We start from the raw sequence: 27,254 nt of genomic DNA on the forward strand, positions 1-27,254 counted from the left end.
AAAAAAAAAAAAAAAAAAAATGTTCCCAATTACTGGAAAATAATTATTTTCCCTCAGATTTTACACACACACAAAATGTTCACTAGGCATGCTGGAAATATTGAGAAAACATGCTGTGAAAATGTTTAAAACTGTTTGTCTTCTTTCTGAGAAAAATAATTAGAATTTTTTTTAGCTGTGACTTATCCAGTCTTTAACAACAACGCTCTGGGCCCTATGCCCGCCTATCCCTTCCCCTTGCTACAAGCCATGAAACAATAGGTTTTTATTATTTTTGCATCCATTGTATTGTTTAAATATAGTATTTTATGCCAGGCTTTCTATTTTTAATGACTTTAATGATTTTTTAATGATTTATTTTAGTTTATTGGTTGATTTTTCTTAGGCATAAGACGGGGCATAACAAACTCAAAACATTGTCAGCTCTGTCATTTTGAAAGATGAATACTTCTTTGTAAGCTGTAAGATATTGATTTTGGAATCATTTCTTTTCACTGAAAATATTTGGGGGATTGGCTGAATTTAATAAAAAAATCCCTTCCTGGAATAGTTAAAGGGTCTTCAGACAGGCAAAAATAGAATTACACATTTCAGAGGCTGATGATATCCATCCTGGTGTAGATATCTGAACATTTATCAGGTAAGATCAGGAAAGAGATAACTTTCAGTTGTCTTTTACTTCCATTTAGTTCTACTTGTTTCCATGGAAATAGCAAAATCTATCTTATCATCAAACAGCACACCTGAAAGTTGATATCTGAGTTTTGGTAAAGAAGTATTGAGGTTTCGTTATTCTGAGACAAACACCAACATGATTTGAGTGGAAGTCCAACACACAGGAAAAATACATCACTTCTCTTTGGAAATAAACATGTACTCTGATATTTGCAGGTGAGTACTCGATGTCGAATTTCATTTGGAACCGTCAAAGTAATAATTATTGATAACATAAATAAGAAAAGATATTGGTAATTTTCAGTCACACATTTTCCTTGTATTCAAAAAGCTGTGAGAATTATACGTTAGTCCGGAATACTATGACATCTTGATACAAAGGATGATGTCATATGCTTCTATGACAATTACAGAACTGCCATGTTGGACTAACGCAAGCAAAAATCACTGAACTCAAATTTTATTCTGATAAGTATTAATCAAATGAAATATATATTGGATGCAGTAGTCTTGTTTCCATGACGAGTGCTGCATTTCGCAATACGCAGTGAATAGTCTTAGAATTCCGAGCTTTGAGTCCCATTCAACATCTTTCATCCAATCAAATTCCAGCACACACTCCATTTATTTAACAACTAGAAAGATGCTTGCACTACATGCGCACATAGAAGCATCCCCATCTCCACCTTGTCTTGGATGGCTGCAACAGTGCCTCAAGCTACCCTAATAGCACTTCAAGCCTAATGATATCACATCCGTTTTTTCAAAACTACAAGTCTAATGCAAGACAACGTTAACTATGTCGCGACCTTCTACGGAGGAGTCCTCAGAGCTTCATGCGCAGAGGTTGAGTATCTGAGAGGAACATCTCATCTAAATGAGCTTGAGAAATGTCGAACATCACAACACAGTTACACCTCAATATTACACCAAGTTTGTATTCGATCTTAGATTTTGTTTGTTTGTTGTTTAACGCCGCACTCAGCAATATTCCAGCTACATGATGGCGGTCTGTAAATAATTGAGTCAGGACCAGACAATCAAGTGACTGATATCATGAGCATCGATTCACACAATTGGGATAAGATGTCACGCAAGCCTGATCACCAATCCCGTTAGTCGCCTCTTACGACAAGCATCATAGTCTCTTACAACAAGCTTGCATTGATGAAGACCTATTCTAACGTGGATCTTTACGGTTGATGATACATGCTCATCATAAGTAATGTCTTTATGTTGACATAAATAATCAAAACTCACTGTCTGCGTGTATAATGCTGTGTATTTTCTAAAAGTGTGCAAGCGAAGAGGATGACAAGCAGGACACACTGTGGAGACACACAGTAGGAGGGCTGGGACGGGTAACTCAGGTACTGAGTAGGACCCGGGTACCCACAGTACTACCCAGACATATGGTTAGTCATGTGATTATATTGTTTAATGGCAAAAATTATCTTGAACTCTATGGTTACATTATAAGTGACAAATGTTCACATTCCTTCTGACTTTATATGTTTGCATAAAGTTAAGTCAACTTCAGAGTATGCATGACCAGATCGGTTCGTACTCGCATCTAAATACATTTTGACAGGTGTATGGTCAAACGTTTCCCCATCGGACATTTTGTACCCATCTCTTGAGACCAACAGCAGGTACCCGGGTAGTAAATTTGGACTCATCCAAGCCCTAACACACAGTATCACGGCTTCCAGGATAATGAAACATGTCTCTGTTTGATGTTTTAACAGCTTCCTTGAAGCTCAGATACCATTGATGTGAGGTGAGGTGAAATGGGGTTTAACGTCACGTCCAAGATTATTGCACTTATATAGCGACATGCATGCACGTGTGTGTGTTTGTGTGGCTGCTTGTACTAGTCCGGACTGATGCCGATTTATAGTGCAAGCTCACTGAGATACCATGCCGCAGTTTAACATAAATATCCCACTCAGACACAGTATACTGATTCCGAGCCGACCAGTCCTTGTTTAAGCCCCTTAATGCCGAGCACCAGACAGGGTAACAACAAGTACCATCTTTTAACGTCTTTTGGTATGACGTGGCCGGGGATCAAACCACGGACATTCTGCTCTCCGGGTGGATGCTCTACCACTAGACCACGGAGGGGGTCACCTTTAATGTGAATACAATAAATCATTGAACAGAGTACTTGAGTACAGAGCCTTGAATACACACCTGCCTTGAATACACACCTACCTGACACACATGCAAAATGAATGCTTCGAATAGACGCCAGATCAAAATCTCTAATCACAGATATTCCTTTAGGTTCTCAATAAAGTGATATTAAAACGAAAGCCATTCTCATACAAATGAAAACCACACACCTTTCATTCAAATTAAATATCTCATCTTCATGGAAATAAAAAGTGTTTTACCATAATTAAAAAAAAGATGCCTGCATTGAATAGACTGTTTGTGTAAGACAGCTCTGAAACAAACAGACGTCTTGGCAACTATTCAAAAATAATTACGGTATAAACAACAAATTGGATAGTAATGTTTATGACTAGATGCTTATCAGGCTAATGCCCCTTCTCCTAAATACTCATACTTAGGCCTTAGATTATCATCTTCCTGAGGCAAGGGCATTAACTGGCTACAGAAGTCCAGCTCTCCCCCTTGCCGAACTAGGCTGGAATAATGGCGAAATATTTGGACTAATGAGTATATGTGTAGTCCAGTCAAAATCGTGTAAATAAACCAACATCCAGTTCGTAAACTGTCGTGCAGATATTGGTCGATTGAAGGATTTGCAAAGCATGTATACCGCCAACTGGGCGTCAACAGATAATTTCCAAATCGTTTCATGTTTTTAATAAAGGTCCTCACATGATTTGATGTACTTCACGAAGAAAGACCCGTTTTTTTCACAATATAGATTTTGATTATCCATTAGATCATCTTGAATGGGTGCTGCCATTTTGTTTGAAGCAAATGCAAGTGATATGAGAGGTGGAATCTGATTGGTCAATAGGAGGAACATAGAAGGGACATAACTCGTATTGGCCACTGGTGGCGCTACGATCCAGCCCAGAAATTCCAGCCTTGTTTGGCAAGGGTAGAAACTGGACATACAGCCAGTTGACTCCCATGCCTCGGGAAGATGTAGATTATTTATTAGATGGTTTACTGACATGTTGGCCTAAAATTCAAAGTAAATCATATATTAATAACAATTTTCAACTTTTAGCTTAGTACTGCTACTAATGAATGAAAACCAATAGTCTTTACATTGGAAGATACCGAAAGAAAATTCATTGTTTCTTACCAACAGCAGTTCATCAATTTTGTGGGGTTTTATTCATCTCATGTCTTTTGTAACAATGAGACAGTTAAATATTTATCTTGTCATAAGTCATTTTATTATTTTCTAATTTCAGATTATTTTCATTTGGTCTCGTAAACCCCACCCAAAAACAATAAGGCCTTATGGTCTCTCAGATGTCTCAGTTAAGATTATATAAAAGAGTATTTCGATTATTCTCATAATTCTTAGATTTAACATACAGAATGAGATCAGCACACAATAATGACATATGGATAAAATAAGAGTATTTTGGCCTCGGTTTTCTGAAGAAACTGACTTGTTTGAAGATATTTTAATAAAAAATTAAAGGATTTCCAAGTATTTTAGCTTTCCAAATAAGTTACTTATTAATTATACATATTTACTTTATAATTCATGTCACATTTTTCATATATGGATCTTTGACACTATAGTTTTAGATTTAAAGGATTGTGACAGAAAATATCTTATGGATTCATGGTTTTCAATATGTATGCAAACACAACCATAAATATCCATGTATAAATAGTACACTGAACATCTTCTCTAGGATTTTATCCAAAAGATTTCAGAGATCTGTAAAGTCTGGAAGGTAATTTAAGGTACCGACGTTTACTACAATATCTGAAAAACTATTGGACCTACTCCAGTCAAAGTTGGTATGAAATTATTAAACAGTCATACATAACTGGATATTACATTTTAAGACAATTGGTGCATCTGGATGAGACCATTGGTAAGCCACTGTGTGGCAGGCGTTAACCCAGGTTTTGTCCAAATAGACAGGCTCATAGCCTTCTTCTTGTTTCTTTTTAATAGTGCGCAAATAATTGATACGCAAACGAATGATATCTGGTCGTTCTTCCAGACTATAGATCATGATTATTTCTGTTTGAAAGCTAATACAGATGAGGCAAGTTGAAGCTCACAATGCATCGAGTATTTCAATATAAAGTAAATAGAGAATTGCACCCAAGGGTCTTTCAATATCAAATATATCAACATGAGTCTATAAAAGTTTCAAACTCTGGGGCTTGTTGATATGGTTGATATCAAAAGACACGACTGTGGGATTTGAATTATCATTGGCAGAGAGATTAGCGATGTCATTTGATTGTGTCGTCATGGTAACACAATGTCACAATGGTCTGCAAAGCAGAGTGATGCAGTTGCATTGCAGTGAGATCAAATCTCATTAAAAGCAGATCTTAGTTCTCACTCCTGATAAACAAAGATCTGAGGACATTCCCTTACAGGTCACGTCTGAATGACCTTTTCCGAACTTTGACCAACCAATGAAACGACTAACAAAACTCATCATCAGCCAATAAGAAAGCAGTTTTCTCAAGCTTTCCTGCACTAGTTTCAAAGTGGGGATTTCCATTCAAGACTACACTTTGAAAAATATCCATTCAAGATTTAAAAATTGAACAAGAGAAAATTCTAATAAATGGCTGAGATTGTATGGCAGTATTTCCATCTGGGTATGAATTAGCACTGGGACGAGTCCAAATTTACTACCCGAGTACCCCCCCCTATTACCCGACCCTTCCTGGGTACCCACGGTAGGTCTCAAGAGATGTACAAAATGTCCGATTGGGAATACCTAGTTTCACTGTAGCCCTGGAAAAATATACTGTGATCTACACATAAAAACTATCTGGTCATGCAAACACTGAAGTTGACTGAAGTTTTATCTTTATTTAGATATAAAAAAAGACATACAGAAATGTTAACATTAGGACTTGAAGTCTCACGATCAAGTTCCAGATAATTTTTGTGGATAAAAGATACATCACGTGACTAACCCCGGTCCAGGTAGCCCTATGGGTACCAGGGTCCAAGTCGGTACACACCCGACCCGAGTTACCCGTCCCACCCCTAGTATCCATGTCCCTTCTGTTTCAAATCTGAAGTTGAGGATAGACAATGATTTTCAAAAAATCAGTCGTACAAGCCGTAACCATCATTCGGAACACCCCATGTTAATCTTTTCGAGGTTGCATCATTAATACGAACTGTCACTTTCCCGATCTGGTACACAAAGCTCTGATTGGTCGTATGAAAGGTCGTTCTGACATGACCCATAATGGGATGTTCTAAGGTCTTTATATAGTGGTAGCGAGAATTAAGATCTGATTTTAAAGACATTTCAGCGATAGCTCCAGTGAGATATTACTTGATCTCACCGAAGTGATAGTTCCTGTGGATGCCAGTTCTGGATGATAAATTCCCAAATCTACATACTAGATATTACTTCAAGCTGAAGCTGACACAAAGATACTAGTTTCATTCAATAACAGGGTCGGACACTTCACCCTGAAGACATACCTGTGGATGAAGATGATCTGAAGTTGTCGACCAAGCCTACAAAAATGTTTTTTGCTAAAAACCAATACTTACTGAAGTTTACAACTTAATTAATTTCACATGATTTTGTATTTTCATCCTCAAAAAAGGACACAGAATACTTTAAATTAAATTAAATAATAAATAATTTAATTATATATTTATCTCAAATCTCAACACTTTCGATATATAAAAACTTCATATAAGGATTCAAGCAACTCTTATTTAAATATGAGAACATATGAATAATTGTTAGTCACTGAAATGAAAATGGATGGCATTTCTAGTATGAGGGTATACTTAATACTGTAAGAGATATAAAATTATATTTTTATACTTAAGTTTTACAAAGATATGTTTTAAGGGAAGTATTATACTCACTTGATCAGGAAACATCTGTATAACACCCAAGCCGACCAAGCGGCCCCAAGCGGCGCCGATGGCCAGAGACGGAATAAACACACCACTGGATACACTCAAACCATAGGTCCACACTCCGAGCAGGAAAAACACTATGATGAACACAATAAGGGACACAACTCCGTATGACTCTGAAACAGGAAGGAGTTAGCTGAGGTGAAGCTGTTATCAAGAAAAGAGTTAGAGAATGGTGCTACACATAACCTCAAGCAATATTGGAGCTACTTAAGAAATCATACTTGCTTGATAAGTGCCCTGAGTGCTTAGAATATTGGAAAATGGGTCACTGTTTAAATACCTGCCTGACAAACCATCACAGACAGTCAACTCTTAGAGCATGCATGTCAGATGGATTATGAAGATATAGTCAACAAAATTTAGGATATGAACTTATATCTTGAGTAGCATAAAGAAAATAAACCAATATTGATATATCACAAACAAATTGCAATAATTATTCCGGGAAGATCAACGATGCATGTTTTTGCACCACATTCCAACTTTTTGGTCACACCATGCAAGGCTTAGAATATGCAGATTTGCATGATTTTAAGGATTCATGTTTCATGGCAAAAAAATTCCCAAACTACACAGCTTATTCGGCTGCTTGCACAAAGCAATCTTAGCGCTAAGAGTTCTGTAAGTCTATGTTAAAGTATGGCTGTTATGATGGTCTTAGCACTAAGGTTGCTTTGCTGGAAACTGTACTGGGCCCACTTGCACAAAGCAATCTTAGCGCTAAGACCATAGTAAGTCTATGTTTTTATATAAAGTATGGCAGTGATGATGGTCTCAGCACACAGGCTGCTTTGTTGGTACCTGGATAGGGCCCACAGAGTAACCTTAGCGCTAAGACCATAGTAAGTCTATGTTTTTATATAAAGTATGGCAGTTATGATGGTCTCAGCACACAGGCTGCTTTGTCAGTACCTGGATAGGGCCCACAGAGTAACCTTAGCGCTAAGACTATTGTATGTCTATGTTACAATGGTCTGAGCACTAATTAAGATCTCTTGTGGAAGTGGGCCCTGGTCAGTCTGGTGACTTTGTCAACTATCGTGCTTGTACACACTATTACCATTATGCTCAAATAACATAATCCTTCATGATGTAGATTCATGGCCAACAACAGAATTAAAACAAAACTAAAATCCTCCCTCCCTATACTGCCATGAGAAACAAGACACTTATTGTTATGTTGCCATGATGAGGCTGACTGACCTATGGGGTCATGTAGCAAGGCCTTAAGGCATCCCTCTGGCGTTGTAAGGAAGAGAGTGGACATGGCATTATGACCTTTCTCACAGAACATCTGCAAACAAACACACACAAATATAGCAAGGATTAACTGGCTGTTTGTCTCAGCAGAGAGGTTTAATGAGGTTTAACATCACGTCCAAGAATATTGGAACATGCCGGTTTTATAATGCTAAGCCCACTTAGATACGATGCCACAGCTTAACATGGACGCCCCACTCCGACACAATATACTGACTCCGCGCCAAACAGTCCTCGTTTTGTCCCCTTGATGCTAAGCACCAAGCAGAGTAACAATAAGTACCCCATCTTTAGATATTCTTTGGAATGATGCGGCAGGGGCTATCTCGGCAGAATGATTAAGGTAGCGGCATTATGGTTTTGCATCTGTTGATGAGATTATGCTTGGACGATCTCAGTAAAATCAGGTGATGTACTACAACATGATACTTCTCTGTATAAAGATCTGACAACCCTTCTATAGACGGTTATGTCATCAGAGTTCTAAATTCTTGGTACGAATGAGGAAAACATTCAGGCTGGCATATCTGATGTTTTGTATCTTGAAATTGAAGATAACCTATCAGTTCTGAATGTAAATAACAAAGGCTACATAATAACATTGTTGTGGTCTTTTTATACATCCTTTCATTTTTGAGCATCATGGCATTTCAACCCAATTGGAGTACAAATGAAAGAGTATTTGTGTATTGGCTCAAGAACCCACATATCGTTCATTTAGACTAGGTGGTCAAAGTAAACTCAGAGTTTACCAGATGCGGCCTTCCATGGAATGTTTGTCAGATCTTTCTGTAGCCATGTGAAGATCGAAATGAATTTGATGGCGTGGTGACTACAAGTGTTGTATAATTGTGTGTGTCTCACTTTTGATGTGATGGCGTGGTGAATGTACGGGTGTTGAATAATTATGTGTGTCTCACATTTGATGTGATTGTGTGGTGACTGTATCAGTGATGTATGATTGTCTGTGTCTCACGTTTGATGTGAAGACGTAGTGACTGTATCAGTGTTGTATGATTGTGTGTGTCTCACGTTTGATGTGAAGACGTTGTGACTGTATCAGTGTTGTATGATTGTGTGTGTCTCACGTTTGATGTGAAGACGTTGTGACTGTATCAGTGTTGTATGATTGTGTGTGTCTCACGTTTGATGTGAAGACGTTGTGACTGTATCAGTGTTGTATGATTGTGTGTGTCTCACGTTTGATGTGAGGGCGTGATGACTGTATCAGTGTTGTATGATTGTGTGTGTCTCACATTTGATGTGAGGGCGTGATGACTGTATCAGTGTTGTATGATTGTGTGTGTCTCACGTTTGTTGTGATGGCGTGATAACTGTATCAGTGTTGTATGATTGTGTTTGTCTCACGTTTGATGTGATGGCGTTGTGACTGTATCAGTGTTGTATGATTGTGTGTGTCTCATGTTTGATGTGATGGCGTGGTGACTGTATCAGTGTTGTATGATTGTGTGTGTCTCACATTTGATGTGATGGCGTGGTGACTGTATCAGTGTTGTATGATTGTGTGTGTCTCACATTTGATGTGATGGCGTGGTGACTGTATCAGTGTTGTATGATTGTGTGTGTCTCACGTTTGATGTGATGGCGTGATGACTGTATCAGTGTTGTATGATTGTGTGTGTCTCACATTTGATGTGATGGCGTGGTGACTGAATGGGTGTTCCTCGGTGCAGTCCTTGATGAAGAACATGAGGACAAAACCAATGATGGCGCTGATGACAGCTACAACGCCAGCCTCCAGCACCTTCACCCACTTCTTGCGATGCAAGTACCTGAAACAGAACAGTGTTTTCAGTCCAAGACAACCAAATCTTGTTTACCTCATCACAGAACCATCCATAAGTTAGACAAGTGAAGTGAGTGAGTGAGTATGTTTTTACAACACTTTTAACAATGTTCATGGCAAGGGACACCAGAAATAGGCTTGACACATTGTACTCATGTGGGGAATTAAACTGTTACAGTTCCTTCATTGTTCTGTTTGTTTTGTTTGTTTGTTTAATTGTTGTTCAACGCCGCATTCAGCAATAATCCATCTATATGATGGCGGTCTGTAAATAATCGAGTCTGGACCAGAAAATCCAGTGATTGACATCATAAGCATCGATACACGCAATTGGGATATGATGACATGCATCAACCAAGTCAGCGAGCCTGACCACCCGATCCCGTTAGTCGCCTCTTACGACAAGCATAGTTGCCTTTTACGGCAAGCATGGGTTGCTGAAGACCTATTCTATCCCGGATCTTCATGGGCCTTCATTGTTTTGCTTTGAATAGTTGAAAAATTGATCATGTGTCTATTTATCCTTTTTACCCCAGGGGTTGTTCAGAGACAACTATCAAAAAATATTATGCAGTTCTTACTTTTATAACAATTACCGGGGGGCACGGGTGGCCCAGTCGTCTAAGGCACCACAATTCGCTGTGCAGAGTTGCGTCCCTTCGGCATGCCAGAAACCTATGATTGTGGGTTCGAATCCCGGTTCGCCCCGATTATGTTTCTAGGTTTGTCAGCACCATACCCGTGCTCGTGGGTTTCACCGAAGTGGTAAACGTCGGAGACCTGCATCACTTCGGGCTTTCCTCCCACATTAAGCTGACACGCCGTGATATAACTGGAATACTGTTAAAAGCGGCGTGAAACCTAAGTCACTCACTCACTATAACAATTACCAACCCTAAAGATTTGGAAAATATCTGTTGACAATAAGTTGTCAGTACACATGCTTTGCAAATCCTGCAGTCAACCAAAATCTGAACAGCAGTTTACGAAACAGGAACGACAATTTCGTTAAGCAATTTTGATTGGACTATGCATAGACTCGTTAGTCCGGCCAAAATATAACTCCATAATTCCAGCCTAGTTTGGCATGGGTGGAACTGGACTTTTATAGTCTGATAACTTCCTTGCCTCAGGAAGATGGCCAAGAGAACTCTTTTTTTTTCAACTACTGAAACCTAGTTAATCAGTGCTACCTGATGAACAGATTTCTGGTACAGCATTACATCCTTTTGTGCACATAATACAAAATCAGAGAACATCTGGTATCCGAAACAGACTCCATTGCGCACAAAAGGCAAAACAGTGCTAAAAATCAAATAAATGGATCACTGAAAATCAGTGATGACACCAGGTGACTACAAACAATAATAAACAATATTGTCCTGCCTTGTCAGTAGCCACTCACACGATTTGCACAAAAAAGTATATTTGTTGCCTGACACTGCACAGAAGAACTCCTGCCATGTGACGCAGCCAGTAAGCAAACCAGACAATCAAGTGATCCTAAATATGTTCTGATAAACATCAGTGAGGATTTCAGATTAACACAGTCTGGACTTTGGTTGTCACTGTACGCAAATGCCAGAAAAATAAAAATTCCACAAAAACATGGTACACTATATTATAGCAGTCGTTAATTCATTATGTATCGTAATGACACAAGCTTACTAACTAAATAAATATGTTTTATGCAAAATGTGTCTTGTCCTTTGTTCAAATGTTACGCATTTCTCATGTCCCCGCCATGATATTGCTTGAATATTGCTAAATGTGGCATAAATCCATACTCACTCACTCAAATGTTATGACACATCAGTTAGGATTGATTGATGCTGATTTTCCTTACCGAGTACGGTAAACAACATACCTGTCATTAGCGACTCAAGGGCGGGCAACTCTATATTATCGGGTATGGCTATTTTGTGGTATATCACTTCCTGTCTTGGATTATGCATAATTAGTGTGCATACGACCTCGGTTGATAAAAACATATCATAAAAAAGTTAACATGTATACTTACAAGTAGCTGTCACATACCCCGTCCTGTTATCGATCAAGTTATGAAATATTGTCCTTAGATTTTCGTAAGTAAACAGCCGACGGGTATGGATTATGAGATTTACCGATAGAGTCATATTATACCTACTTTTGCCTGAAGACTGTAAGTTTATAGTTGAGCATGACAAACAAGGAGCCAGTAAGGCCTCCAAACACGGCCATCACAAGGAACACAGGGATCTCGATCAAGTCAAATGTTAAATTCTGAAACAAAGGAAAACATTTCTTGTAAGTTTTATGACATTCTTTTATCACCTTGAACATCAAATACACACTAAAAATACCTATCCAAAGTTGTTTTTTTCAAAGCTCTGTAGCTCACTCGAAGATATCCAGGTTCAACTGTAGGAGATAAACACACTGAGCTATGTCACCAGAAGATTTCGTAATAAAATTTGTAAACAAACACAGGAGGTTCCAGATGTTAAAATTAGCAACATCCAGGATATCAATTCTGCATATTCAAACACAACATACTATTGTTGTTTTTGCATTTGCAAAATTTCAATAGGCTCATCTGTAAATAAACAAAATAGAGCCATGGACACTGTAGCTCACTAGGATATGGCAACATTTAAAAATGTTAAAAGTGACAGCAATTTAACAAAAGTAGCAGTCATCATCATATATCCAAATATTTTCTCGACAGATAAAGAGCACTGATGATATTAAAACAAAACAAGAAACTACATTCCGCCACTGCTACATATTATGCAACAAACAAACAGCACTCATTTTCTTTTGGTGAAAAGTAACTTAAATAAATACAGTTTGATAATTTTCAGATTCACCATTACAGAAGACGTTTATGGCTCACAATCGACAATGCCAAAAATAGTTGAGACAAAGACAAAAATGGATCTAGGCCCCGTTCCACAAAGTGATCTTAGTTCTATGAGTGAGTGAGTATATTTTTTATGCCGCTTTTAGCAATATTCCAGCAATATCACGGCAGGGGACACCAGAAAATGGGCTTACACATTGTACCCGTGTTGGGAACCGAACCTGGGTCTTCGGCAAGACGAACCAACGCTTTAACCACAAGGCTTCCCTACTGCCACCTTAGCTTTATGACTGTTTTAAGTGAGTGTTAAAGAATCAGAGCTACTAGTGTCTTAGCGCGAAGATCACTTTGTGAAACGGGTCCCAGGCTTCAATAGAAACATCTACAAAGTCATGCCTGAACACTAATGTGAGCAGTAAACTGTTTCCAAGAGATAGATTAATCAAATTGTACTGCCAGTAAATGTGTTTTTATGAGGCAAGAGCGCAAGCATCAAGCTGGATTAGTAACAAGTACTGTCAGATATGCTTCGCACCATTAGGTGCTGACAAGGTAGATTTGATGGCCAAACGCTTCCGACAACATTGTTTAACACAGTCAGTTCTGTTGTATGTCTGGGTCACCTACCAGGTCGGAAAAATCAATACTGTCAACCGATTATATACTCACCAACAAAAGAAACGCAAACACCATACATGTTGGTTAAGGTACGAAGAATTACTCTTATTCAAGAGACATTAGATTGGTTCTATGCATATAACGAACATACTGTTATATTGTGTGAACCAACGCTCATGAACACATCACATGACTCGAGATGGACCATTTGTCACGTGCAGCATATCGTGATAAGAATAAAGACACGATGTGGTAATACTTTTCTGATTGTTAGTTTTGTCATTAAGTGGTACACATTGAAAACATCTCTTCTTGACGTACATACTTATGTATCTTTCTAGGGTTTGCGTTTCTTTTGGTGGTGAGTATACAATCCCCTATACCAATTTTAGTCCTCAATTTCACGTTCTAAACGTAATCATGTAATTCATAAAGTAAAGTTTTGTGTTAGAGCAATACACAGTTACTCTTTTTGAGACAAAATCTGTTTCATTTTGCAGATGTTGGGTCATTTGTTAATAAGCAGGAGGTCAAATAACTCGGGCCGTGTATTGGCAAAAAATCTAAATGCAATATATTGCGATACTGGTATCTGTATTGCGATATGTATTGCAATATATAAGATAGCTATGGGACAAATCGCAAAGAACGATGAAAAACAAAGCTTGGTCTATTTGACGATAAAACATTGTCATTGCTGGAGAATCGAACGTGTGCTCGCAACTTGATGACGTCGTATATATGACCACATTATTTTTGAGAGGGTGAGTGTCTAGACAGATGTTCCCCATAGATGTAGCTGGACTATGCAGATAAACCACATGGCCAAATGATCGCTTCCCAATGCGTGAGAGATATGACAATCGGTATAGAAAGAAAATATACAGGTAATCGAAGTGAGGATTGTGAGAATTCTAGGGAAATACCCACTTGTGCATAAAATGGACTTATTCGACCTTGCCGAGGTCAGATTCTTTTGAGAGAGTCATTATTACTTAAATACAGGTAAATATTTTTAAAGCTTTTACAATTTATCATCATCCTTAAAGAGGCTGCACATAATGTTGAAATCTCATATAAGAAATAAACGACTCGTGGTCGTTGTTTTTCATGCAATAAAACACACTGCAGGGATAATACACCACTCGGGGCTGTGACTCATGGTTTATTCTCCCTGCAGTGTTTTATTGTACAATAAACAACTCCGTCTCATCGCTTATTTCTTAAATATTGGGGCCTAAAGTGTTTGAAAGTGTTTGACACTTATTATACAGGCAGATCCTTTTGTCTACACACAAAAGAAAACATTACTTAGTATGGTCGCCGCTGTTGTGTAGTCATGGATACAGGGGAGATAACAAATGAGAGAAAAATCATTTCCGCCGTCAATTAATTTTGAAGGGAAACAGCCTTCATGAATGAAGGTTTTAGAAGGTTCTCTGTAGGTTTTAGTTTAAATGATACAACTAATAATGAAACTTGCTATATTTTTTTACCCCCCAAAAAACAGAACACAAAAAAAAATATTGCAATACGTATTGTTTGAATAGCATATTGTAGTATATGGATAATACAGTGCAGTCCTACAAACAACTAAGGTTAACTTCTTAATAAAAACTCTTGAAATATAAGTTTTAACAAAAAATACAAACAATCTTAAAGAATCTTTATTTTAAATCAAACAAAGCTCTCTTCTGTAAAACAACAAATCCATTTGGCTTTCAAAAAAGTGAATCTGTTCTGTGGAAACTCTCAGTGTGTCCAAGCAGCGCATTCTTTCAGCTACCTGGAGTCATAAGTTTCATTTCTTGTCTGTAAGCATCCCTTAAGTGCTTTTAGAGTGAAACCTTAAAGGGCATTATTAAACTACCTTTGAAGAGGAACGGGTTTTTTAGCAACTCTGAAAGTGACGGTCAAAATAATGACGCTTTGGTTTGCCTGAATCAAACATTTTTAATGGAACAACAAAATAAGTACATTTCCAATCACACTTAGCCTTAATATTACTATAGGTCATGGTAATCTTTTAAACAAGAAAATAACATTTTCTGGTCTACAATGCAACAAACAATTTTCTAATCAAACATCAGCTAATAGCTGGGGTTGTATTCTCCCCAGGGAGATGAGAATGAAAATCGCGTGCACACTGATCCATTGACCGGGGTAATAATAATGTAGCGCCATGAGCATTCACTTGGCGAATGGAATGTGGACCTTCATCATCATCATCATCATCATCATCATCATCATCAATAAATGTTTTCCACATCATCATCATCAATAAATGTTTTCCACTTCTTCAAATGAACACAGTCCAGTAACCATGTTCAGAGAAACTTGAAACTGCAATGTCCTTTCATCCATGTCAGCATCCCATCCCACTCCCAAGCAATGGTTGTCCGGTGCCTGTCCGGCCTTCCTACAACATTGCATGTGCAGCCCCTGGGCGACAAGTGCACTGCTACATGGCAGGCATACAATATTTATCGAAAAAACTAATCAACTGGCGACTGACTCCATGGATGTCTGTGAGAACTCTCCGAGAATGTACTAAAACTAACGACCTGTCCTCCCCCATGCATTGGAGCACGTACTTACCGGGAATGTATTAAAACGGACAAGACCTGGCGAGGAGAGGTGCGTGGGATGACCCTCGAAGGCACTTAGGAGAAAGTTGGTGGCAAAACATGCAATCATAGCGGAGAAGAACTGAAACAACAAATTAAGTCCACAACTTTAAAATGATAGTACAAACAGCAGTCTTACATGATGAGCAACTCCTGCGTATTTCACGCAATAATTTCCCGAAAAACTCGCAAAAGTTTTTAATACTAGTCATTACTGATGCAATAAATTTGCTGAGGCAACTTAATTTCAGAGTGAGTATTTACCACAAACCAACTTTCGTAATTAAATGAGATGGAAAACTTTCATAAAATAGAAACTTGGAAGGCATGACTCCAAAGTTCTGAAAATGACCCCTTCCAAAATGTAGTGAGTCATCATGACGCACATCTTTACAAGGCTTCGTAAAACCCTGTGACAGCTCTGTAAACACATTTTCAGGCAGGCACTCACTCACTCACTCATCCACACAAGCATATAAGGCTTTTTGAACTGAGGACTAAATGCACCAATTTTGGACACACTTATTCCTAATAGAAAATATTCCCAGACATACAATCTTAAACTACACTTTACATGCCTTATATTGTCCTGATCCTCTCTGCACATAAAAAAAATCTGTTTATTCCATGAGTGAGTGAGTGAGTGAGTATGGTTTTATGCCGCTTTTAGCAATATTCCAGCAATATCACAGCGGGGGACACCAGAATGGGCTTCACACATTGTACCCATGTCGGGAATCGAACCCAAGTCTTCGGCATGACGAGCGAATGCTTTAACCACTAGGCTACCCGACCGCCCCTTTATTCGATGAAAGGAGAAACTACAAAGTCATGTCAGTCTGGGGTGAGGTGTTAACACTGACCACTCTCCACACAAGTTCTGTGTTCCAGAAGCTTGCTGCCTCCTCCACGCTGAACAGCGTTCCTCCGACCGGGGCGCCGAACGCCGCCGACACGCCTGAGGCAGCTCCAGCTGCTACAAAGTCACGGATTTCGTGGTCCGACCGGAATTGGTCATAAATCTGAAAATGTCCAGAGATGACACAAACATCTTGTTACACTTGTTACATATCTACACATAATTTGTCTAGAATTTCAAAAATATTGACATTTCATTACATGAGACATCATTATAATCATACGTTGGCAATTCTATATAGGATGAGCCCTGGAATTGTGTTTGAGAAATTGTTCATGCCATGTGCGTAAAAACATATTATTAGCGCGACCAATTGCACAAAGATCTTTGTAAACATTAGAAATACTAACTTCCATCTGGGAATTTACTCCTTTTAATATCTTAAATCCAGTGACTGACATCATGAGCATCGAAACATCTTGGCGACTGGGATACGATGACATGCATCAACCAAGTCAGCAAACCTGACCATGCGACCCCGTTAGTTGTTTCTTACAGCAAGCATGGGTTGCTGAAGAACTATTCTCTGCCTGGATCTTCACAGGTCCCTTTTAACATCTAATGGAAAGTAAATATATCTTTATTGCCCACAGAGTACACTTTAGTCCATGAGCTACCTTCCCTGAAGTCTACTACAGTGCTGGAGTTACCTGCCCTGAAGTGCACTACAGTGCTTGAGTTACCTACCTTGAAGTGCACTACAGTGCTGGAGTTACCCACCTTGAAGTGCACTACAGTGCTGGAGTTACCTACCCTGAAGTGCACTACAGTGCTGGAGTTACCTACCTTGAAGTGCACTACAGTGCTGGAGTTACCTACCTTGAAGTGCACTACAGTGCTGGAGTTACCTTCCCTGAAGTGCACTACAGTGCTGGAGTTACCTACCCTGAAGTGAACTACAGTGCTGGAGTTAACTACCTTGAAGTGCACTACAGTGCTGGAGTTACCTACCCTGAAGTGAGCTACAGTGCTGGAGTTACCTACCCTGAAGTGTACTACAGTGATGGAATTACCTACCCTGAAGTGCACTACAGTGCTGGAGTTACCTACCCTGAAGTGTACTACAGTGATGGAATTACCTACCCTGAAGTGCACTACAGTGCTAGAGTTACCTACCCTGAGTTCCTTCTTCTTCTTCCCACACCAGTGTATCCTCCCCTTCCCCAGACCAGCCGCCATGATGCCCCCCGAGTGAGCCATGGGACCTTCCTGGAATAATCGGCACATCTCACTGGTACTGTTTATAAATTTGATCGGAACAGTAACTTTTATTACTTCAACCAACTATGATCAACACCTCCCAGGTCTATGCACACTGCACATTTATTTCACTATCAAGAATTATTTTAAATATTTTTGACAAAGACCTTTATCATGACAAGTTTAATCACATTAGGCTTCTGTTTGCATTTTTAACAATTATTGAACACAATAATGACACAATTTTGACACAAGTGAGTTGCTTTAGGTTTTTGTAATACACATTTTAACAGTTTTCTCACCTTGCCACATGCCAGACCCCCCAGGATGGACAAAATGACCCCTAAAACTTTGGAGATGAACCCCCCTAAGGTTAGCAGTCCTGGAATACGAACTCCGTTGAGGTAGGACTTGATTAATGGAATGCCACTGCCAGCTGCTTTGGGCTGAAAAAAAAACACATCAAAAATGAATAAATTGCTAAAATATACAGATGTTAGGTTCACAAACACATGATCTCTAATTTACTTCTCTGCTAACAAAAATACTATGAGAACAATTTCGAACAAATTGAATACTTGGCTTTCAGATTTATTATTCGATTCATTTGAGAGCATTGCTTTTCTTCAAGATTTTAATTTAGTTTTTTCAAATTTTGATGGAACGAGACTTGCTTATATGCTGTTTTTCTGAAGTATGGTAAAAAAAAAAAATCTAAAATATACTTTATATTAAAAAGTATGTACATCACGAACACGAAATATGTTAGGAGTTACCAGCCCTTGCCAGACAACAACCTATGTTGAAGACTGAAAATGACACAAATGTGACCCAGAACCAAAAGACTTATTGTAGCCTCCCTGAAATATTCTTAAAAATATTGCAAGCAGAATGCATGACTCACCTGGACATATGTTACAAGAGCAGCACCAAGAATTGTGATACCCAAGTTTATTCCACACCATATTAACACTGGAATGATGAGACAGTTCTCCTTGGAGCAGCGGTCTAGATCTGGACATGGCTTAAGGAATCCCAACTGAACTTCAACATAAACACCAACACACACATTGACATTTGTTGCCCCTGTTGTTGGGGGAACAGGTGACCTAGTCATATCAGGAGATCTATTTTTCTCTTCAGAGTTGCAGACCCGTGATGATTCCGGGGTTGAATAGGTCTTCAGCAACCCATAAAATTTGACTATGCTTGTCGTAAGAGGCGATGAGAGGGATCGGGTGGCCAGGCTCGCTGACTTGGTTGATGCATGTCATAGTATCCCAATTGCGTGGATCAATGCTCATGACGTCAATCACTAGATTGTCTGGTTCAGACTTGATTATTTACAGACTGCCGTCATATAGCTGGAATATTGCTGAGTGCAGCATTAAACAACAAGCAAACAAACAAATCAGAATTGTATCCCTTCAGTGTGCCTGAAAGTTATCATTGTGGGTTTGCACTGATTATATTCTAGGTTTGTCATCAGCAATCTGTTCTCATGGGTTTCACTAAAGTGGTAAATGTCTAAGACCTGCTTCATTTTGGGCCTTCCTCCATCAAGCTGAAACGCAGCGATATAACTGAAATACTGTTCAAAGCTGCATTATAACAAATGGACTCACTCCATTGTGGTAACAAAATATAATAATACCATATTTAGCGATCAGCCATGCCTGTTTAGGGTAATATTTACATAGAACAAACATTTGTTGTCAAAGTCTCTAGTATTCGACGTCAACATCATGATGTTTTGAATGGACAACATTGAAAATAGGTTGAATCTTGTTTGTGATCCAGATTCCAATAATTAATTTGACCTACCACAAGTATTCCAATGGCTTGGAGTGGATGGGACAGAGTAGAAAAGTAGTCATTCTTTCATCACATTGAAGACCTGCTCAGATCTGACACACTGCTGCATAGTTTGCATGGTGATCAAGTCTTGGATCTCCTGTGTATTTACTTGTTTGTGACACATTCACAAGACTGATTGACAACACTGAATGACACAAGGCTGAATGACACAAGACTGATAGACAAGAATTAATGACACAAGGCAGGATGACACAACACTGAATAACACAAGGCTGAATGAGTCAAGACTGATTGACACATGACTGAATAAGTCAAAACTGAATAACACAATGCTGAATAACACAAAACTGATTGACAACACTGAATTACACAAAGCTGGATGAAACAAGACTGAATGACACAATGCTGAATAACACAAGACTGAATGACACAAGACTGATTGACAACACTGAATGACACAAAGCTGGATGAAACAAGACTGAATGACACAATGCTGAATAACACAAGACTGAATAACACAAGACTGATTGACAACACTGAATGACATAAGGCCGGATGAAACAAGACTGAATGACACAAGCATGAATGACACAAGGCGGGATGACACAATGCTGAATAACACAAGACTGAATAACACAAGACCGAATGACACAAGACTGATTGACAACACTGAATGACACAAGGCTGGATGAAACAAGCATGAATGACACAAGCATGAATGACACAAGGCGGGATGACATAACACAGAAAAACACAAGGCTGTATGACACAAGACTAAGTTTCTCTACCCTTCTAACTTTGATGAACAAGATATTCAGTTTTTAGCTTTCTTTTTCTTTTCGAGCCTCTCTCATCAGAGATAAATTAACCTTATTCTGCTTCACCTAGCTCTCCTTCCATTATTTCAACAATATATCACAGAAAGTACCGCTAATAGGTTTCCCCACCTCTCCTTGAGTTGTTGCTGAAGCTGGGGCTGTTTACACAACAACAGGGTCTATAATTTCACCACCTCCACCAGGCATCTTCACCAACCATTAGTGCCCTCGTCTACCAACATTGTTCCACCTAACCTGTTAACAATTAGGTTTCTCCTTGTGAAAAACACCCTCCCACACTTGGCAGAGCACAAGGGGATGCTCAAGGTCATTGTTTATCTCCCCGTCTCCCAGAGATGTGCAAACTACTGTTGCTGCAAGAATGTCCCTGGCTCCTGCACCACAGAGCACCGTAAACACACAGCACCATAATCAGTGCCCTGGGCACTCAGAAAATTGACAAAGGAGCGGTCACTTATTAAACTCATACACAACAAGTTAAATTCAATGTCAGGGACCGAGTGGGAGAGAACAAATATCAATGGAACTTAAATTTTGGAGTTACATAATAGTTGAACATGGTGAATGACACCTTTACTTATATTTCCTGTTACAGTAAGCAGGAAATTTTTAAAAGATCCCCCCCCCCCCCTCAAAAAAAAATGTAACCCCTTCCTACACAGCCATATTGTTTGTAAATTAAAAAGAACTAATATATATGCAATAACGTGTCATTCAAAATTTGGAGAGCTAATAAAGATTTCTTGCAGACGTTGGTCGGAGTACTTTTGCTTTTGGAGCAGGGTGCTTAATGAGGCGAATACGGTACAGGTGGCAGGGTGTGTACCTGACACTCACTGGGGGGTGGCATCATGGATCCTCATCCATGTTCTACTCAGTGCCAATGTGCACTCATTACATAAATACCATATTTCCTCTGCTAAGTGTCCTGGCCTTAAACAGCAGTTTACTTTTCAATTTGGCCCAGATTGGAATGAGTGAGTGAGTATGGTTTTACGCCGCTTTTAGCAATATTCCAGCCATATCACGGCGGGGGAGACCAGAAATGGTCAGGAATCGAACCCGGGTCTTCGGCGTGACGAGCGAACGTTTTAACCACCAGGCTACCCGACCGCCCCCGCCCAGATTGGAGGCACAGCTTTGGACCTAGGACAAGGTGGGATGTTTAGTTAAGTTAACACTGTGACATTCAAAAGTAATTGGGGAAAATCGGTTAACAGAGGTCTGGTTCTTATTTCTAAACCTTACAGGGGGTCTGGGGAACTAAGAATTATTAAATATGATAAAATTAATAAACAATTTGTCCTCCGGTATAACAACAAAATCATTCACTGGACTTGCTGAGATGAAAAAATTGTTTGTCTTGTCTTTTCCAGAGAACAAAATTGTACAGTGTATATGTATGTTGTGACATGCTTTGTATCTGTTTGTTTGTTTGTTTGTTTGTTGTTTAACGTTACACTCAGCAGTTGCTGAAGACCTATTCTAACCCAGATCTTCACAGGCATAGACTGTATGTAGGGAGGTGACTTTCTGGTATTGTTGTGCCATGTTGTGTTTAATTATCTGCAGGTGTTGTGGTTAGTGTTGTGCCATGTTGTCTAATTTAGCGTTGTTCAAGACTAAAGACGGTCAGCATTGTGCTAAATGTTGTGCCAGGTTGTCTCATTCAATGTTGTCCAAGACTCAAGACGGTCAGCATTGTGCTAAATGTTGTGCCAGGTTGTCTCATTCAGTGTTGTCCAAGACTCAAGACGGTCAGCATTGTGCTAAATGTTGTGCCAGGTTGTCTCATTCAATGTTGTCCAAGACTCAAGACGGTCAGCATTGTGCTAAATGTTGTGCCAGGTTGTCTCATTCAGTGTTGTCCAAGACTCAGGAGGGTCAGCATTGTGCTAAATGTTGTCTTATTCATTGTTGTTCAAGACTCAAGACGGTCAGCATTGTGCTATATGTTGTGACAGGATGTCTCATTCAGCGTTGTTCAAGACTTTGACATGTTTTGTGTGCACAAGTGTGGGATATGAATGCATGGCATCACACAGAGATGGGTTCAGCTGGCATAGTGTCAACTTGTGCAATCGCTGTCACTGACTCACTGCCATCTTGGAAGGTAAAACATTGTTCCAGCTCCCACAAATACAATCTGTCAACATTGGCAACAGAAGATACGAGCTTGACAAACAGGCAGTCAAATAAGACGCAAATGATGTGCAAGTCCTGCACACAATATTCAATGTCATTTCTTCAAAGCACATGAGAGTTCTCTACCTGATTTGAAAAACACATACACACGACTCTACACTGCAAAGAAATGAGACATTATCAGGGTAATTAGATACCACAGAGTATGTTTGTTTGTGGTTTAACGTCGCACTCACCAATATTCCAGGCATATGACAGCGGTCTGTAAATAATCAAGGCTGGACCAGACAATCTAGTGATTGACAACATGAGCATCGATCTACACAATTGGGATCGATGACATGCATCAACCAAGTCAGCGAGTCTGACCACCCGATCCCGTTAGTCGCCTCTTACCACAGAGTATGTTTTGTGTACCCAAATATGTACTACTCAAAAGAAGTTAAGGAACACCCAATTTTTTCATGACTATAATTAATGTGTCATGACCATTAAAGAACACCCAATTATTTTTCGGAAGATAGTTAATCTGTCATGACCATGACAGATTTATTATAGCCATATGAAAAAAGTGGGTGTTCTTTAACGTTTTTTAGGTAGTATAAGTGGTAAACAAATCTAGCAAGTACATAATGGTGAGAGGAGAATGGCATGTCTTGTTTACTCCATGATGTCACAAGTAGTTTGTCTTCACACACAGTTGCCTTGAAGTTCATGGGCACAATGTCACAAACATAGCACTGTGCCAAGAGATTGTTGGCCATCAACAGTTTAAAATATCAACAAGGCAGCAATTAAAAAAGCTGTCAGCCTTGATAGTAAAACATGGAATGATTTGAGCAAAATATGATGTCACCTAAAGGAGAATAATACATGCCAAATTTCAGCGTCCTCATGCTGGCAATTTAAACTTTGCCAAATATCCCTATTGAAATAATTTAAGTGCAAGGTCAAAACAAAGTCAAAATTTAAAATGAATAAACCTCTACTTACAACACATGTACCAAATTTCATTTCATTTTTAAAACAAATAGCTGAGTAATGGCCATAAATAACTTTTACAATATGGCTGCAGAGGCGGCCATATTGAAAATCAGGTTTGAAACTCTTGAACTAATTGGGGTGTCAGTATTGGTGGGAAAAAGCTTCATAAGTCCATTGGTTTCTGAGAAGAAGATAGTTACAAAGCATGACGGACAATCGTACATGGATGATGGAAAATCATTTGATTTTCTGTCAGGTGAGCTAAAATTCAGTGTTCATTTGAATTTGTATGAAGGTGGATGGTGTGGTATGAATGGCTGCATCTGTCTTCTGAGGTATTTACCCAAAAAACTGTTGAACCATCAACTGAATCTCAAATCTTACAATTTGGACAATCCTCCACTCTCCCTCCCATCAGAGCCATCATCAACAACACGCAATGCATCATGTGCTAGGATACAGCTCTAGCTTGAATTCTCACAGGCAACAAGAAACATTTACCAAATCTGTCCAATAGCGCCATTGATTCCCCATGAGGAATAGATTTGATTCTCAGTTTTTTAAAGACCAGGAAACCATATAATTCACTCCTGCCCAAATCCCATTTAAGATTTATAGAAAGCAATTATTCTGTACAGGTCAAGCATCCTTGCTAATACTGTCCCATTTAAAGTAAAGCAGGCTAATTTGTGCTGCAATCAAAGGTCTAGTCTTGAGAGGCTGCACGTTTCGAGAGTTCAGGGCTGTGCCAAGCTTCTCGCCACGGTGGCTGTGTTATTATTCACCAGGGACACCTATAAGCAATAATTGATTTCCCGCACTTAATTCCCAGACTTGTACATCATTATGCTGGCAAAGTACTATAGTAAAAAAAAGCCTTTTAATAAGATTTTATCAATTCATCCAAATGATTAATCTAGTTTACTTACCACAAGTTTCAACCAGCACTAATCTACATGTTACCATCCCACTTAATCCTATACAACCAACACCTTATTTACCACATTCCTGTGCATTATGGAGAGAGTGAGTGAGTGAGTGAGTGAGTGAGTGAGTTGGGTTCAACGCCGCTTTTAACAGTATTCCAGTTAAATCACGGCGTGTCAACTTAATGTGGGAGGAAAGCCCGAAGTTATGCAGGTCTCAGATGTTTACCACTTCGGTAGAACCCACGAGCACGGGTATGGTGCTGACAAACCTAGAAACATAATCGGGGCGAATCGGGATTTGAACCCACAATCATAGGTTTCTGGCATGCCCAAGGGACGCAACTCTGCACAGCGAATCGCGGCGCCTTAGATGACTGGGCCATCCTTGCCCCCTTATGGAGAGAGAAGACCTGGTGGTTTGCTCCCCGGCCTCAAGATACCAAAAGATGTAAAAAAACTGTACTTGTTGTTACCCTGCCTGGTGCTCAGCATTAAGCAGTTATCATCCATGCAAATAAGACCGCCTCCGTGGTCTTGTGGTAGAGCGTCCGCCCGGAAAGCGGAAGGTCCGGGGTTCAATTCCCGGCCGCATCATACCAAAAGACGTAAAAAAACTGTTACTCGTTGTTACCCTGCCTGGTGCTCAGCATTAAACGGCTAAAACAAGGACTGGTATGCTCGGAGTCAGTATACTGTGTCTGAGTGGGGTATCATGTTAAACTATTCTGGCATGGCATCTCAGTGAGCTAGCACTATAGAGCTGACTTTAGTCTGGACTAGAACAAGTAGCCACACACTCACACACGTTGGTATATAATAAGACTGAGGCAAAGGCGCTATGGAAGTTGGTAATCATTGACTTATTGATACTTACACGTCACAAAATTTGAATCAGCAGCTATTACACTGAGCTATTAAGAATTTGAACGAAATTGGTCAGTTATTGGTCAGTCCTTTTAACCCACTTCAGATTTTTTCTTTCTTGGAAATAGTCAGAGTTTGGTTTAAGGCTCTATAAACAACATTTCAGTTACATCACGGCTGTCAGCTTGATACAGGAGGAAAATATGAAGCTATGTAGGTTTTAGATGTTCACTTCTTGGTGCTGACACACTTAGAAACATAATCGTGGTGCATCTATGATCACAGGTTTGTGATCGCAAGGGAGGCAATTCTGCACATTCTAAATGTCTGGACCACCTGCACAGAGAATCTCACCTACATAGCTTCCAAGATCAAATATATAAAGAAAAGTTAAAAAAGGTTACAAATATCTGAGGCTTGCCAAGCATATGTTATCTTTTATCAATGAGTCTTGATATATTTGAGCTTCGAAGACACGAGGGTGAGATCCTATTTCTTCTCCGAAATCATTCTGCCAACTTCTCAGTTTGTAAACAGTAATAATGTAATGTCATGAGTGTACAAGAATGGAGGATATTTCATGTGACGAGTGAAATATCATGTTCCTCTCATTGAGTGACGGGGGTAAAGGAGATATTTCCACGAGTGGTGTAGCGTCGAGTGATGTAGCCACCATTGATGTAGCAACCAATGAAAATATCTCCTTTTCCACCTCACAAGATGAGAGAAACATGATATTTCACGAAACACATGGTGAGGTGAGGTGAAATTGGGTTTAACATCGCGTCCAAGATTATTGCACTTATATAGCGACGTGCATGCACGTGTATGTGTGTGTGGTTGCTTGTACTAGTCCGGACTGATGCTGATTTATATTGCTAGTACACTGAGATACCATGCCAGAGTTTAAAATGAATACCCCACTCAGACACAGTATACTGACTCTGAGCCGACCAGTCCTTGTTCTAGCACCTTAATGCCAAGTGCCAGACAGGGTAACAACAAGTACCATCTTTTAACGTCTTTTGATATGACGGCTGGGGATCGAACCCCGGACCTTCCGCTCTGCGAGCATACGCTCTACCATTAGACCACGGAGGCGGTCCCGAAAAACATGGAATATCCTATTTATTATATACTTCTTGTGTAGTTGTCTACTGGGGCTTGGATGGGTAACTCGGGTACCCGGTTACCCACAGGTCTATTCAGACCCGTGGTTTGTCACGTGATATATTGTCTAATGACAAATATTCTCCAGAACTCTATAGTTACACTACAAGTCACTAATGTTCGCATTTCTTTCTGACTATGCACAAATTCCTTCTGACTTTTCATATGGTCGAATAAAGACATAACATAAGTCAACTTCAGTGTATGCATGACCAAATTGTTTAATACATGTATCTAAATACGTTTTGCCAGGGCTGTGGAAAAACAATTCCCAATCGGACATTTTGTACTCACCTCTTGAGACCTACATGAGGTACCCGGTTGGGGTCAGGTAATAGGAGGGTAGGTACCCGGGTAGTAATTTTGGACTCGTCCCAGCCCTATCGTCTACCAGAAAATTAAATTATTAGATTACAAATGTAAAACCTAGAAATGAAATTCTCCCTTCCTAACACACAGT

The 27,254-nt window shown here is 39.4% G+C and overlaps 1 protein-coding gene across 3 annotated transcripts in view; it reads right to left on the bottom strand.

Annotated features, from left to right (window-relative positions):
- Window positions 1–27,254, bottom strand: part of LOC139454339 (H(+)/Cl(-) exchange transporter 7-like) — a 164,017-nt gene that overhangs the window by 20,525 nt on the left and 116,238 nt on the right. For 2 of the 3 annotated variants that reach the window (XM_071235970.1, XM_071235971.1), the window contains exons 6-14: window positions 18,950–19,059; window positions 18,348–18,491; window positions 17,962–18,054; window positions 16,790–16,948; window positions 15,898–16,008; window positions 11,986–12,101; window positions 9,681–9,825; window positions 7,976–8,066; window positions 6,716–6,885 (exon numbers count right to left, since the gene is read on the bottom strand). In XM_071235970.1, coding sequence (XP_071092071.1) covers window positions 6,716–6,885; window positions 7,976–8,066; window positions 9,681–9,825; window positions 11,986–12,101; window positions 15,898–16,008; window positions 16,790–16,948; window positions 17,962–18,054; window positions 18,348–18,491; window positions 18,950–19,059 — 1,139 coding nt within the window. Of the gene's footprint in view, window positions 1–6,316; window positions 6,353–6,715; window positions 6,886–7,975; window positions 8,067–9,680; window positions 9,826–11,985; window positions 12,102–15,897; window positions 16,009–16,789; window positions 16,949–17,961; window positions 18,055–18,347; window positions 18,492–18,949; window positions 19,060–27,254 lie in introns of all 3 variants that reach the window. The other variant, XM_071235969.1, reaches the window with a different exon arrangement.

This window comes from Haliotis cracherodii, unplaced genomic scaffold (genome assembly GCF_022045235.1).
Source record: "Haliotis cracherodii isolate W230 unplaced genomic scaffold, xgHalCrac1.p SCAF_10, whole genome shotgun sequence".
NCBI lineage: Eukaryota > Metazoa > Mollusca > Gastropoda > Lepetellida > Haliotidae > Haliotis > Haliotis cracherodii.